Source organism: Lacerta agilis, chromosome 10 (assembly GCF_009819535.1).
Source record: "Lacerta agilis isolate rLacAgi1 chromosome 10, rLacAgi1.pri, whole genome shotgun sequence".
NCBI classification, from domain to species: Eukaryota; Metazoa; Chordata; class Lepidosauria; order Squamata; family Lacertidae; genus Lacerta; species Lacerta agilis.
Window position 1 is genome coordinate 29773355 of NC_046321.1, and position 13262 is coordinate 29786616.

At 44.3% G+C, this 13262-nt stretch overlaps 1 protein-coding gene across 1 annotated transcript; it reads right to left on the minus strand.

Annotated features, from left to right (window-relative positions):
* Window positions 1-3966: 3966 nt before the first annotated feature.
* Window positions 3967-12782, minus strand: DESI1 (desumoylating isopeptidase 1). The gene is made up of 6 exons (XM_033161416.1): window positions 12618-12782; window positions 8073-8094; window positions 7565-7634; window positions 6154-6263; window positions 5418-5540; window positions 3967-4266 (listed from the first exon to the last, which is right to left on the minus strand). The coding sequence occupies exons 1-6, from the start codon at window positions 12706-12708 to the stop codon at window positions 4173-4175; spliced, it is 510 nt and encodes a 169-aa protein (XP_033017307.1). The 5' UTR covers window positions 12709-12782; the 3' UTR covers window positions 3967-4172.
* Window positions 12783-13262: the final 480 nt, after the last annotated feature.

Here is a 13262-nt window from a genome sequence, read left to right on the forward strand (position 1 = left end):
TGAGGAATATTGAGGGGGCCCAGCCCCCTCATTAATTTTTTTTTGGGGGGGCCTCGGCTCACCATAGATTACGCGCCAGCCAGCCACACTCCTTGTCCACTGAAAATCATTGCCTTCTGAAGCTACTTTTCCTTACTAAAAGTAGGGATAAAGTATGTTCCCATGCAAGTCCCATGTGTAACTTCTAGCTTAAGGCCCAATACAGTGGTACCTCAGGTTACGAACTTAATTCGTTCTGGAGGTCCATTCTTAACCTGAGGTGCACTTTCACTAATGGGGTGTCCTGCTGCCGCTTTCCATTCTCATCCTGGGGCAAAGTTCTTTACCTGAAGCGTTTGTAACCCAAGGTACCACTGGTATGTTAAAGGTCTGAAGAACTAAGAACAGGCACCTACTAGTGCCACCTAATGGTAATGTATTGTAAGAAATGAGTTGACATTCTACCAAGCCATCATAGTTGTGACAAATTTATTGCTAATAGTACGTTCATCTCCTGGTCAGTCATAATCTTTCTGCTTCACTCAATCGACTTGGGCCACTATGTAGCTCTTTACACAGCTTTCGTACCATTTTTATATTGGCTAGAAGAGCACTGTATTCCTCCACTGTGGCATCTTATGTGCATCAGGAATACTTTACAAAGGATATGATGAGACTGGAGTTTCAGCTCCCTTATTCCAAGCCTTAGATTCTAAGGCTTTGGGTTATTCCGCATGTATGTATGCTTGAACCAAATTCAGAGCTAAAATACCCCAAGTTCTGCATTGTCATGTTACATTTGCATGTATTTTCTCTTCATAATTCATTCTAATTGTTCCTCTTCTGCGAATGTTGGGAAACGATTAGGAGCTATAGCTACCTTCTGAGTCGTGGAATCTTTTTCTACCTCAGGCTTCTGAGGCCCCTTTTCCAGACAAGCAACTTCCTATTAAGAAGGCCTAGATAATCTCATCAGTCCCAGATGGTATGGCCAATGGCCAGGGATGATGGGAGGAGTAGACTCTACCCGTGCTCTTTTTCCTAAACTGTTTGATTGATTTGTTTTTAATACTGCAACCCACCCTGGGACCTTAGGATGACGGGGGGGGGGGGGGTTAATAATATAATAAATGATATGACTTGTATAATACAGTACAATTCCAGACTATTAAACAGGAACAGTGATGATAAAACAAAAAAACAACGAAAGAGACCAAACTCATTTCTGGCAAAGGCTTTATTTTAATTATAAAATGGCAAAATGGAATCCCCAGAAATGACAGATCCATCACTTGAACCAAGACTCTGCTCTCATACAAGAGCGGATTCAGGTTCCCCTGCCCACTGTCAGCCAGTTTAAGCTGGAAGTGTATCTATCCATTTACACACATATACACGTTTCATTTTTTATAAATACATGGGACTGAGTGGAATGCTGGGTGTGAACATGGCTGTCCTGTTTAATCGTTTTAAAACAAGCCCTTGACTATGGAATATCCATACTCAACCATGTTAACTGATAGGGGGTAGAAGATACAACTGGATAGTTTATGTCCTAAAATGCAGCTTCTTCTAGAACTTTCCTAGATGCAGAGGCTCTAATCATTATTGCACACAAGTGAAGAAAGAGCCCATACACATTACAGAACAGAAACAGGCTCATCTCTTTACTGGAAACAGCAGCGGGGGACAAATTAGGTTCCATAATGCAAGAGGCATCAACTACTTTCAGTCCCAGTGAAGATGTCCAAAGCTGCAATCCTATATGTACTTGCTTGGGAGTATGGCCCATTGAAATCAGTGGGACTTACTTCTGAGTAAACATACACCAGATCACACTGCACATTCCTGAAGTTGCGGGAAGGAAAGTGCTTGGAAGGGTGGTCAAGTAAGTTCCAGGACTTATTCCACTTCTCTATCTGGCCAGATGCACCAGTCAGCTGGAGAAAGGCATGTAGGAAGGAATAGAATAGAAGGAATGTTTATGGTATACAAAGGTAAAAACGAACTGCTGGCATTTCTCAAGCTGAAAACCTAAAACATGCTTACTACAAAGTATGTTCCATTGAACTCTATGGACTTAAGTAGGAAATAGATAAGCTTTGGTTGTAGTTGTAGCAATGGAAGGAAAAAACTTTAGCATAGAGTTGTTCAGTGCTCTGGCAACTTTCAGCAGGGTGGTTTTTTAATGGTTACTAGACTGCTGTTCTTCTCTCCTACCACAAACCCCCATCCATTGTAATAAATGAGGGGAGACAAGTGTGTTTTTACAAGCAGAAGATGATCTATTGAAAGAACATAAAGGACCAGATTTACTGCTACCCTACTTCACACACAGAAATGGCCATCAAAACAGGTTTAAAATGCTACCAGCAGAACACATGAGGTTGCCAGGTTGCAATCTGGAGATCTTGTCCAAAGGTTCTGAAGCAGCAGAGGTGGTTACCCAATTCCTTCACCACTCTCTTCATCCCTTCCTTTACGGCCTGCCATTGGAAGAATTCCATACCCGGAAAGAGATGAATGGTGGTGGCATGGGGCAAGAGAGTAGCCTTTCCTGCTGCCTCAACCTAAAGGCATACACACCATCTTCTCAGATGGTAATCTAGCTGCTTGTTTAGGGTTGTATTTCAAATTAACAAATTAGTGAATACTGCTGTATTTTAGGGTACATGTGAATATTATCACTGAGCATTAACAGAGTCCCCCTGTTCCTGCCATGTATGAACAGAAAATTATAGCTTTCCACTGTGCATCTTTCAGGAGCGTTAGTTATTGGGGCGGGGGGGGGGGAATCATCCTATTGTTAAAAAAAGGGCATAGACCTTTCAGAGTTGATTGATATTCAGTAATGAATTGATCATTTTGAATTTGGCAAAGGCCTTTATTAGGCAGACAGGGCATTTTCAAATGGTAGCAGCTATTGCTCCATAATGCTTTCCTGAAAAATGCTCTTGAGAGGGAAGAGAAAAGGTGAGGAAAGAATGATCCTTTTGCTTCTGTTCCTGAATAGATGACCCACCAAATATAATCTTCAAAAAATCTGGAAGACATGATGTTTTGGATTACTGGTATATGTGACTTTTAAGCAGATGGTTCAGAAATGTACTTAGACCAATTGTGTCTCTTTGTTTGCAAAAGCAGCTGCAGGGACTCCTGATCCAGATAGGGACCATGGTGTGGGAAAAGTTCCTAACCACTGAACAAACATGACAGGGTAGATATTTTTCAATCATGTTCTTAAGACATGTCTAGTTTGAGAACCAAGCTCCCTCTTCCTTAAATAGTGGATGATAATATTGATTTTGGACTTTGTTCCAGAGCAGCTATTATTTAGCAATTAACAGCCTTTGTCTTACCTTAAAAAAATAATTGTGATAGAAGGTATGTAATCAAACAGACTTTTCTGTTTATAGACTTTTCTGTTTAACATGGGTAGACTGCTGAGGAGGTGAGATCCCAGTTCTAACACGTTTTTCTTCACATAGGGTTAAAAATTATTTCCGGGGATGATCTCACCTGACACTGGAGAGAACATACACAGTCTCCAGTCCACTTTAGGTATTGCAAGACTTGAATGACTTGCAGTCACTCATACTCAGAATTAGAAATCCATTCAGTAGTTTACCATAGAGATTACTGCCATAAAGGAACTAACCTATATTATCAAATTAAGACAAAAATTAGTTTACAGTGACTGTTTTTAGCTTTTCCCCTCCTACAAAAGAATTAAAGGAACATTCAAGCTTAGCACTGAGTTAGTATTAGGAACTTCAGTGTTGCACGACTCACACCTTTTAGGTTATTTCTGCCAGAAATACACAGTAACAAGGGTAATGAAAATAAGCAAGTCTTGCGAGGAATGGCTTAGACTAGCATACTCGGTGCCACTCGCATTACTTAAGTTGTGCAATGGGTTTCCTAATCTCCATTTTCTCAGCAAGGGATATTTCAAAAGCACCCAAACATAACCAAGACAAAAACAAATTTAGTAAGTAAATACGCTATTTGACTTTATGACCATTTTCCCCCGGTAGCATTGTATCACATGCAATCCAGTAAATGCTCTCCCTGGAAAGTCTGGCGCACCATCTTGCTGTTAACGCTGGCATGAATGATAAGATAGGAATCTGGTACACTGGAGTTTAAAAAGTAAATGCCGTGGTGAATTGAGGCACTTTCCACCAGGTATGCTAGCTCTGTCCATTATGCCTGCTGAAATTATTTCCTCCAGGTGGCTGGATCTGAATAGAGTCGAGGAGAGGCCGTAGAGCTTGTCCAAAAGGTCTGAAGCCATAAGAAAGACATAAGGGATGGTTGGGGAAGAGAGAGTTTAAGTTTTCCAAGCACTCTAAAAACAAACGGGTTCTCAAGTAAAATGAAAAACAAAGCTGCTTATAGAGAAGAATGGGGTGTTGCACCTCTCCATTTGTGCCACAGCTGGCAATGTAATAGGCGGAGAATTGTGTTCCAGCATTCTCCCATATTGCAAGCCATATTGGGGAATATTTGTTTCAAACTGCATGCTGCATCTATTTTCCATGGCTGTTTTAGATGGGCCTAGATGCATAACAGGGTGTGCAACCCACTGAACCCTCCTCTACAGATGTACTTTTCAAAGCAATGCAATGCTTGTAATGCTTTTGAGCTAGTCCAGCCCAAAGCAGACAGGACTGAAAACTGACAATACTCCTAACTAATGCAACTAACAACCACATGTTCCAACAAGTTTCATGTCCAAAGAAGTCCAAGGTTCATCTCCAGCCACTGCTGTGTTTCCACAGAGTTTTGAGTAAGTCACTTCAAACATAACTTTGGTAAGAGCACCTACTATTGTTTCTCTGCCACCTGCCCCCACAACTTGCTTATTTTATAAAATAGCCTAAAAGCTCTTTAGTCCTAAAAGCTCTTTAGAGAATTACATTCTCTAAAGATGAAACAGTACCCCTCTTAGGCTTAAACAACATGTTACAATAAGCATGCTTTTTAGAAGCATGCTTAAGCCAGCCACTTTTATTTTGATGAAAAAGCAGCCACAAGTACCTTAACTAGATTAGGGCCCTGCCCTGGTTTCCTGTGACACATAACCCTCCCTGAAAGTGCTGTTGATTGCAAACATCACCTCCAGGGGCAAATAGAAGCAATGGAGGAAACCAACACAGACCCCCCCAATATTGATTGGGAAAATGTTCTGGAATGGGGCCCTGCAGTTGCTTTGTTTTCAAAATAACTGCTATCAGTTGCAGACTGCTTTTTTGGAAAAGGGTGTTTATCATAGTTTAGATCTTAGTGTCATTTGGTTGCAAGTCCGTCTGAAAGATATATCTGTATTCCAAGCTAGTAAAATCTGTGCCATGTCCTCAGTATTCCTGAAAAGCCATGGCTGTTAAATTTGGCATCAATAATATGGATGTAATAAAAAAGAGGACTCTACTTACGTTGCAAGAACTTCAGATGGAAGGTCAGTGATGTAGGAAGGGATCTTCCTCCCTGTCAAGAATTGTGCCACTTCATTGCTGAATGTATTGCAGTTATGGTCAAAAAGGTTATAAGCCTCTCCTCTATGACCCCAAGAAAAAGAAGTTCAGAGAGAATAATAATGAATGAATATAGCAAGACCGACGTCTTTCAGAGGGATTACAGGAATATATACTGTGTGTGCGTGTGCATATAAAGCTAATTCACCCCATAACACTCAGACCCGTGTTAAGAGCAGCTATGTAGGGGGAATGTCAAATGGAGAAGCTAGAGGTGAGATTTAACCTGTTTCCTGCTTGCAACTTTGCACCAAATTGGCCTCTCTTCATTTGGTTCAAAATGTACAGGCATATTTGCCTATTTGGGAATCTGGAATTGAAAGGCTACAAGCAGGAAATGGGTTAAGCATTCCATCCCCCAACTGCTTCTCCACTAAAAATCCTTTCTTCTCCAAATCACTTTTTAACACACAAAGCGTGTTGAGACTTCAATCTACATGCAGTTGTGTACTGTATTGAAGTACAGAAACTATTTAGAACTCACTTACCATTCTAAGATTATGACACAATTCTAATTTAACTAACCATAACTCAATAGTGAAGCAGCTTGGCAGGAAGGGGCATGGGCATCCCTAGCAACAGGAATTACATGCAGTCACCAGAATATTAGAATAGAAACGAAGCAGCATTCTCTCACCGGAATATAGATTCACCCAATGAGGACAAGTATTCCAAGAACAGCTCTTCTGAAACTTCTGAGCATCCCAGGTCTACAATAGAGTCTGGGGGCCCAAGCAGAGTCCCACCCTGTGAAGTGTATATGCAGGAGGATATTCAGACATCAAGAACAATTTACCAGTCTCCTTTGGGGAATATATAATGCTGAAATATTTCTGCACCCCCCCCCAAAATGCTCACATCAATTACCATATTTCCCAAAACACTAGTAAGAGCTTATAGCAGTCAAGTTCCAGAAGGACTCTTGCACATCCTCAGTTTGGAGGTGGTGAACAGAAGGAAAAAGATAACCAAATTTGATTCCTACTCTGCTTTGTTGCTTACAAATCAGCTTGAAAAAGGGAGAAATACTGTATTGTGGATTAAGAGGGGCTTAGGACCTCAGTACTGTATCAGCTATGAGAGGAAAACATTTCAGTTTCACTATACATTAAAATTACACCAAGTTTGATTGAATAAGTGGTTTAGAGCGGGGGTGGGGAACTGGATCCTGCTGATGGCCTAGATACTTATCTTCCCCCAACCATGGACCAACTTTAGTAGGTGGGTTGGATCATCTACCTGTCAATCACCTGACATAATAAAGACTTCAGGAGACTGACACATGTCAAAGTTAAAAGCAAGTTGATGATCAACGGTTAGAACAGCCTCTTTTCAATATATCCCTTCAGTGCCAATGATTGGCACAGGGACCACCTTGAAATAAGCTCCTTTTAACTAACAGCTGATTTTTGATTAGAGGGAGTCCCGTTGAAGTCTCTGCAGAGGTAAATGCTCCTAAAACTGGAATATCTCCTCTGCAGCGAAAGCTGTTTGAAGTGCTTTGAATACAACAACTTCCTTTGGAAATAAAATTAACGCACCTTTTAAAAATGGTGCATTTTTTTTCTTTCCAAAGGAAGCTTGCACTGCCCCTTGTGGAATCATTTCCATGTGCTAAGCACTGGGCTTGCAAAGTACCTTGAACAGCATTTCTGAAGTTCTGCCAATCAACTGACTGTTGGGCGCTTGGGAAGCACTGTGAAAAAGGCTGTTCAGCAGTGCCTGTTGTCCCTTTCATTCAAGCCCCATCTTTACCTACCCAACACCTGACATCCTACATGACCAGGTGTAGAGCAAGTGGGTGTGCCTTGGCTGAAATCGCATCTCAGGCCAACTGAGGAGCCTGAGAGCTGGAGCTTCCCCACCCTTGCTTTAGAGCATAATGTACTGGATGTTCAAGAGCTGGCCATAGTGCACTAAATATTCCAGTTACTGTACTTGCTATTTTGCTATTTTTCTGAATGGGATACAGAAACAAATCAACAAAAAAATATTGGGAAAAATAAGAGAGGGAAAAGTAGGTATAGAAAAGAAGTTCGAAGACTTACAGGTGGACAACTGGCGATCCCACCACTACCATAGAAGAACTCATCCCTGTGAACAACTATGGAAGTGTGCCTGAAGGGGGTGGCAAACAAGACAGGTAGAAACATATAAGTAGCCAGATACACCAGAGATTAAACATGACCAAGACTAAAAGTTACCTGCAGCCTCTAGCCTCATATAGTCCTATATCAATCTGTTTAGGAAGACTATTGAAAAACAAACAAACAGATCCTTACCTAATTTCAGACAGCATTTTCTGTCCTTACAAACTGTGAAAATAATTAATGAGTCTCTAATCAAATTGCCTAGAAAGTGTGTGAATGAGCCCTTTCTCCAAAATGTGAGGCAGCACCATCCAGCATTGAAAGGACCATGCAAAGCACCTAATAACACGGCCTAATTTGGTGTTGCTACTTTCCCAAACACTCATGAAATAGTTTGTGTAGCACATAATTGTGGAAATGTTTTATGCTATGAAAACACCAATTAATTTTAAGTCTAGCTACTCACCAAATGCCATCCAGCTGCTTACCTGCATATAAAAAGAAAAGGATCATTAGGAACTCAGTTTGCATGTTGCAATCTGTTACTCACTTTCCACTAATTCACATTTCCCTACAATACACTTACATGTAAACTCATAACAGTGCCTTTCTAAAAGAAAAAGCAGGAAAAATAGTGTTCTCCCCTACCCTAAAGTTGGTATTTGATGGAATTAGGAAGAGCTTGTGCTCTAATCCCTGGGTTTTATGATTACAGGGGAAGAATTCAGACTTTCTGAATAGGACACAGTGCTGATTTCTGAAAGCAACATGTTTTACCGTATTTTTCGCTCCATAGGACGCTCCGGACCATAGGGCGCACCTCGTTTTTACAGGAGGAAACCAGGGAAAAAATATTTTTCTGGTTTTCCTCCTCTAAAAGGCTGGGAGGGGGAGCGAAGGAGGCAGCAGCGGTGGAGGGACTGGGAGAGGAACATGCTACGGGCCTCCCCTGCCTCTCCCACCCTGCCGACACCAGCGAAAGTGGGGCAGAGAAAGGGGAAGCCCAGTAGTGATGATGTAGGGCTTCCTGTCCTCCCACCCCACTTTCGCTGGTGTTGGGGAGGTTTAAAGATTTAAAGACAGCTGGGGAGAAGGGGTGAACGCTCAGCCCTTCTCCCCCGCTGCCTTTAAAAAAAGCGGGGATGAGCCTCTCTGAAGGGGCACCATGCACCCCTTCAAAAAGGCTCATCCCCGTTTTTTTTAAAGGGAGCAGGGGAGAAGGGGTGAGCGTTCACCCCTTGTCCCCAGCTCCCTTCAAAGCAAGTGGGATGAGCACAGGGTGTGGGGTGGTGGAGAAAGCAGCTGCTTCCTCCACCACCCAGCACCCAGCGCTGCTCCAAAAAGCCTGATTTCGGGCGCTGGGTGGTGGAGAAAGCAGCTGGGATCCCGGCTGCTTTCCCCACCGCCCAGCTCCCCGCGCCGATGCAGAAAGCCTGCTTTTTGGATCGGCGCGGGGTGCTGGGTGGTGGAGGAAGCAGCTGGGATCCCGGCTGCTTTCTCCACCACCCAGCGCCCCGCGTCGATCCAAAAAGCCTGATTTCGGGCGCTGGGTGGTGGAGGAAGCAGCTGGGATCCCGGCTGCTTTCCCCACCGCCCACCTCCCCGCGCCGATGCAGAAAGCCTGCTTTTTGGATCGGCGCGGGGTGCTGGGTGGTGGAGGAAGCAGCTGGGATCCCGGCTGCTTTCCCCACCGCCCACCTCCCCGCGCCAATGCAGAAAGCCTGCTTTTTGGATCGGTGCGGGGTGCTGGGTGGTGGAGGAAGCAGCTGGGATCCCGGCTGCTTTCCCCACCGCCCACCTCCCCGCGCCGATGCAGAAAGCCTGCTTTTTGGATCGGCGCGGGGTGCTGGGTGGTGGAGGAAGCAGCTGGGATCCCGGCTGCTTTCTCCACCACCCAGCGCCCCGCGTCGATCCAAAAATCCTGATTTCGGGCACTGAGTGGTGGAGGAAGCAGCTGGGATCCCGGCTGCCTCCCCCACCGCCCAGCTCCCCGCGCCGATGCAGCACCCAGTGCCCGAAATCAGGGTGGGGGGAGGCCGCAGGGAGCGAAGCCTTCGCTCCATAAGACGCAGCAACATTTTCCCTTCCTTTTCAGGAGGGGAAAAGTGCGTCTTATGGAGCGAAAAATACGGTACTTTACAAACAGCTCAGAAGATGAGACATGATGCAAAAGGTCCTATAACTACTGTATTAGACAACAGATTTGCCAGGCTTGCAAACAGTTACTGGCCTGCAGTGCATATGAATGTCCAAATAACCAGGCGGAGCAACTTTTTGTAAACTTCTGAAAGGTAGTTCTTCTCACTTCTGTTAGAATGACAATTACTAGAGGAAATTATGGGTGGGACCTGGGGACAGGGGTAGGCTGTGAAGTATAATGCGTAGAACTCTATCATGATGATTTATTATAAATGTTAATCTTTCTTATAGTACAAATCATGTAAGTCCTTGTCAGGTAAAATGTATTTATTTCTCTTTTTGTGTTCACTTCTGACCAAGCAGTTTGGAGTTTCTGTATCTTTAATATTAACCTTCAAAATGCATGAAGTTTGAATACAACAGTGAAAGTACATTTTTTAAAAATTCTAACCTGGGAAAATCCCAGTAATATTCCCCCCTGCCCAATTCCCTACATATTGCTTCAGTCCTGTGCCTGTGCACTTCAGAGTAGGTGTCAACACATAAGGCTGCAGGTTTAGCTTTAAGATACTTGTACTGGCTTGCTGGTAGAAACAGAGATAGCTGAAACCAATATAAATTAAATTGGAATCACTGATTTGTGTGAATCAGTTCTCATTCAGTTACCTAGTGGCTCCTTTTAATCTACATTTATTGGAAAAAGGAATTGCTGTATTTATCACATACAAATATACTTCCCCTGTTTCTTGGGAAAGAATGTGGAATAACTTGCATAAGTCTGCAGAATAAAAGCAAAAGCCCAGCCTTAAGTAGAATAGAGTTCAGTGTGGGAGGTACTTATATTCCATGCAGGCTAAATGGATCATCTGTTGTGAAACTTTCCTTGTTCATAGTGACAGTGCAAACTCAGATGTGGAGATTTCCTTCAGTGAGCTTCATTAAGTTAACTCATTTTAGGATGCAAACTATTATTCTAAACTTCTAGTCTGTATGTATAAATGAAATGCTTCTATGTCTGTAATGTTGTCCTTTAACTCCCCTGCCTCTCATAACTCATGACAGACCTATTGTTGAACAGAAATTTTGCAGTGAAATGTAAATCTTGTAATGGAATTGCAGAACAATGTTATGTTCATCTTCAGAAATGTATAAAATACATAGGTTGCTTTTTGTATGCAAGCCCTCGTCTGCAAACACATACATGTCTGAAGGAGTAATTTCTGGTAACTTTGCATACCCTTACTTCAATATCAAAAAGCAACCACACTCTACTTTCAGGTTGTGTGATATTCTTCAGGTTGTTCCTGAAAGTGTCCAGGAATTCTCTCTAGAAATGTTGGACACTGGTGTCTGGATAGTGTTGGAGGCCAATAAACTGAGGCTGAATCCTGATAAGATGGAGGTGCTGTGGGGTGAGCGGTTTCTGTCTCCAAAAACTAGGTGGACAACTTGTTCTGTGAGGGGTTGCACTCTCCCTGAAGGCACAGGTTCATAGCCCGGGAGAACTCCTGGACTCTAACCCATCACTGTAGTCTCAAGTGGTTTCTTTGTCTATGAATGCATATGCCCAGTTGGTTCACAAGTTATGGCTGTTCCTGGATAGCCTGGATTCAGTTGTCCATGCTCTACTGTCTTCCTGCCTTGACTACTGCAATGTGGGGCTGCCCTTGAAGATGGTGCTGCCTTGTTGGGAATGACCCATGACAGGGCATTCTGGGTGGCTGTTTCCCCTTTATGAAATGCCCTCCCTGGTGTGTTTTGCCTGTTTCCCTCACTGCTAACATTCAGGAGGACTTTAAAACCATTCCTGTTTACTCAGGCATTTGAAGGCTTAAAAATACTGTTCTTTGTAACCTTGCAATTACTAGCCGTGTAGGTATGCTTTACATGTTTCTTAGTGTTTTAAATATGTTTTTAGTTTATTTTTAACTGTATTGGTTTACTGCTTTGGTGTTTGGTGCCCTGGACAACTTTCAGAGATAGAAATTTAAGTAAAAAATAGAAGGGAGAGCTAAGAATGTGATAAAAGAAGCATATTCTCACAACACTATACAGTATATTTCATAAAGCAGTCCAATGCTTTGCTCCCATATTCTTTTCTTAGTTAAACCACATAAAAAGCACTACTTATAGAAAAGTAGTTAATGTACTCTAGGCTTGTTAGATCTGTTATGACTAAGCATCTAGAACTACTTAATACAAGGAAGTAAATGATTCAAACCGGCAGCCCTTTCATCCAAACACAAACGCCTAACAGTTCTGTGCAATACAGTACTGTACAGTACTAAGAATAGTCCTTACTTCCTCGGTTAGCTTTCTACTGGGGGGGCGTACCCTGGAGGTAAGTGCAGATACTGTGCATATCATTCCTGATACGTTGAAAGGGTATAGTTGCTGCTGTTCCTTAACGTAACCCCCCGTCTACCCTCCACCTTTGAGTTGTGCAATCCAGCCCTCTACCTCCCCTTTGGGACGAGAAAACAGAGAAAGTTGTTCGGATTGCGAACAGGTAAAATCACCGCTTTCCCTATTACTTCGGGTCACCCTCCAAGTCCCGAAGAAGCCTCTTACGTAACATATGTGTGCGGGGGGCGGGGGAGGAGGACGGCGCCCGTTAAGGATCAATGTACTGTACATAACACAGACAGCGGTTAAGGATCAAGACCCACATCACCTCCTTTCCCACTCCCCGGCGAAGGGCTGTAGGACCCCTGCCTGTCCTCTTCCCCCCTCCCATTTGAGCCGTCAGCCACCCCCTTCCCCAATAACACGAGGAGGGCAAAGGCTTCTTCTCCACCCACCCCAGGCATCATCTGACAGAAACCGAGGCGACGGGGTCTCCTCTCCATCCCACCCCCGGGGCTCCTCTTACCGAGCATGATGGGGCTGAGGCGTCGAGCCATGCCCTTGGACAGGTCGTAAACGTAGAGCTTCACCGGGTGCAGCATCGGGGGCGAGTCCATGGCATTGGCGGAGGGCGGCAGAAAGAGGACGGAGGGGGCAACGGGGAAGGAAGCTCTTCACCGAGGCCAGTGGTAGTGGTAGTGGTAGTGGTGGTTAGTGGGTGGGCGGGGGGCCGGGAAAGCGGGGAGCCCAGCCGGCCCGGCTCCTGCTCCTGCGGCGGGTGATAGCTAACTGACAGAAGGGGACAGAGAAGATGGGAGGAGGGCAGCGGGGAAGGGAACGTTCGCCGCACGCATGCGCCGCCCCCACAAGGCGAATCCAGGTTGCCCGTCACGGCGCCTCTATGAGGGAACGGCGCTAGACAGCCGGTGGGCGGGGCCAGGGGGCGAGCGTGGTTTGGTTCCATGTGGGCGGGCATCAACGAGGACAATGTGACCTGAGTTATTCGGGGCTATTGGTTAGGATGCGGGGGGAAGGGCGGAGCGTAGATCCATTCCCTAGCAGTAACAGTTCGCATACTGACTGGTGGGCGGGGTTACTTAACGCAGGGGGAGCATTACTTGAATAACTGAGAGGAGGACCACCGAGCAAACTTCAGGCTGCCAACCATTCC

Excerpts from the sequence above, each read along its gene's own strand:
- DESI1 (XM_033161416.1), bottom strand. The coding sequence starts at position 12,708 with ATGGACTCGCCCCCGATGCTGCACCCGGTGAAGCTCTACGTTTACGAC. Across the intron at positions 6,264-7,564 it reads GGATCGCCAGTTGTCCACCT|GGTGGGACTCTGCTTGGGCC; the intron begins GTAAGTCTTCGA and ends TACACTTCACAG. Across the intron at positions 4,267-5,417 it reads CCATCTGAAGTTCTTGCAAC|ACCTTTTGGACAAGCTCTAC; the intron begins GTAAGTAGAGTC and ends TTATGGCTTCAG.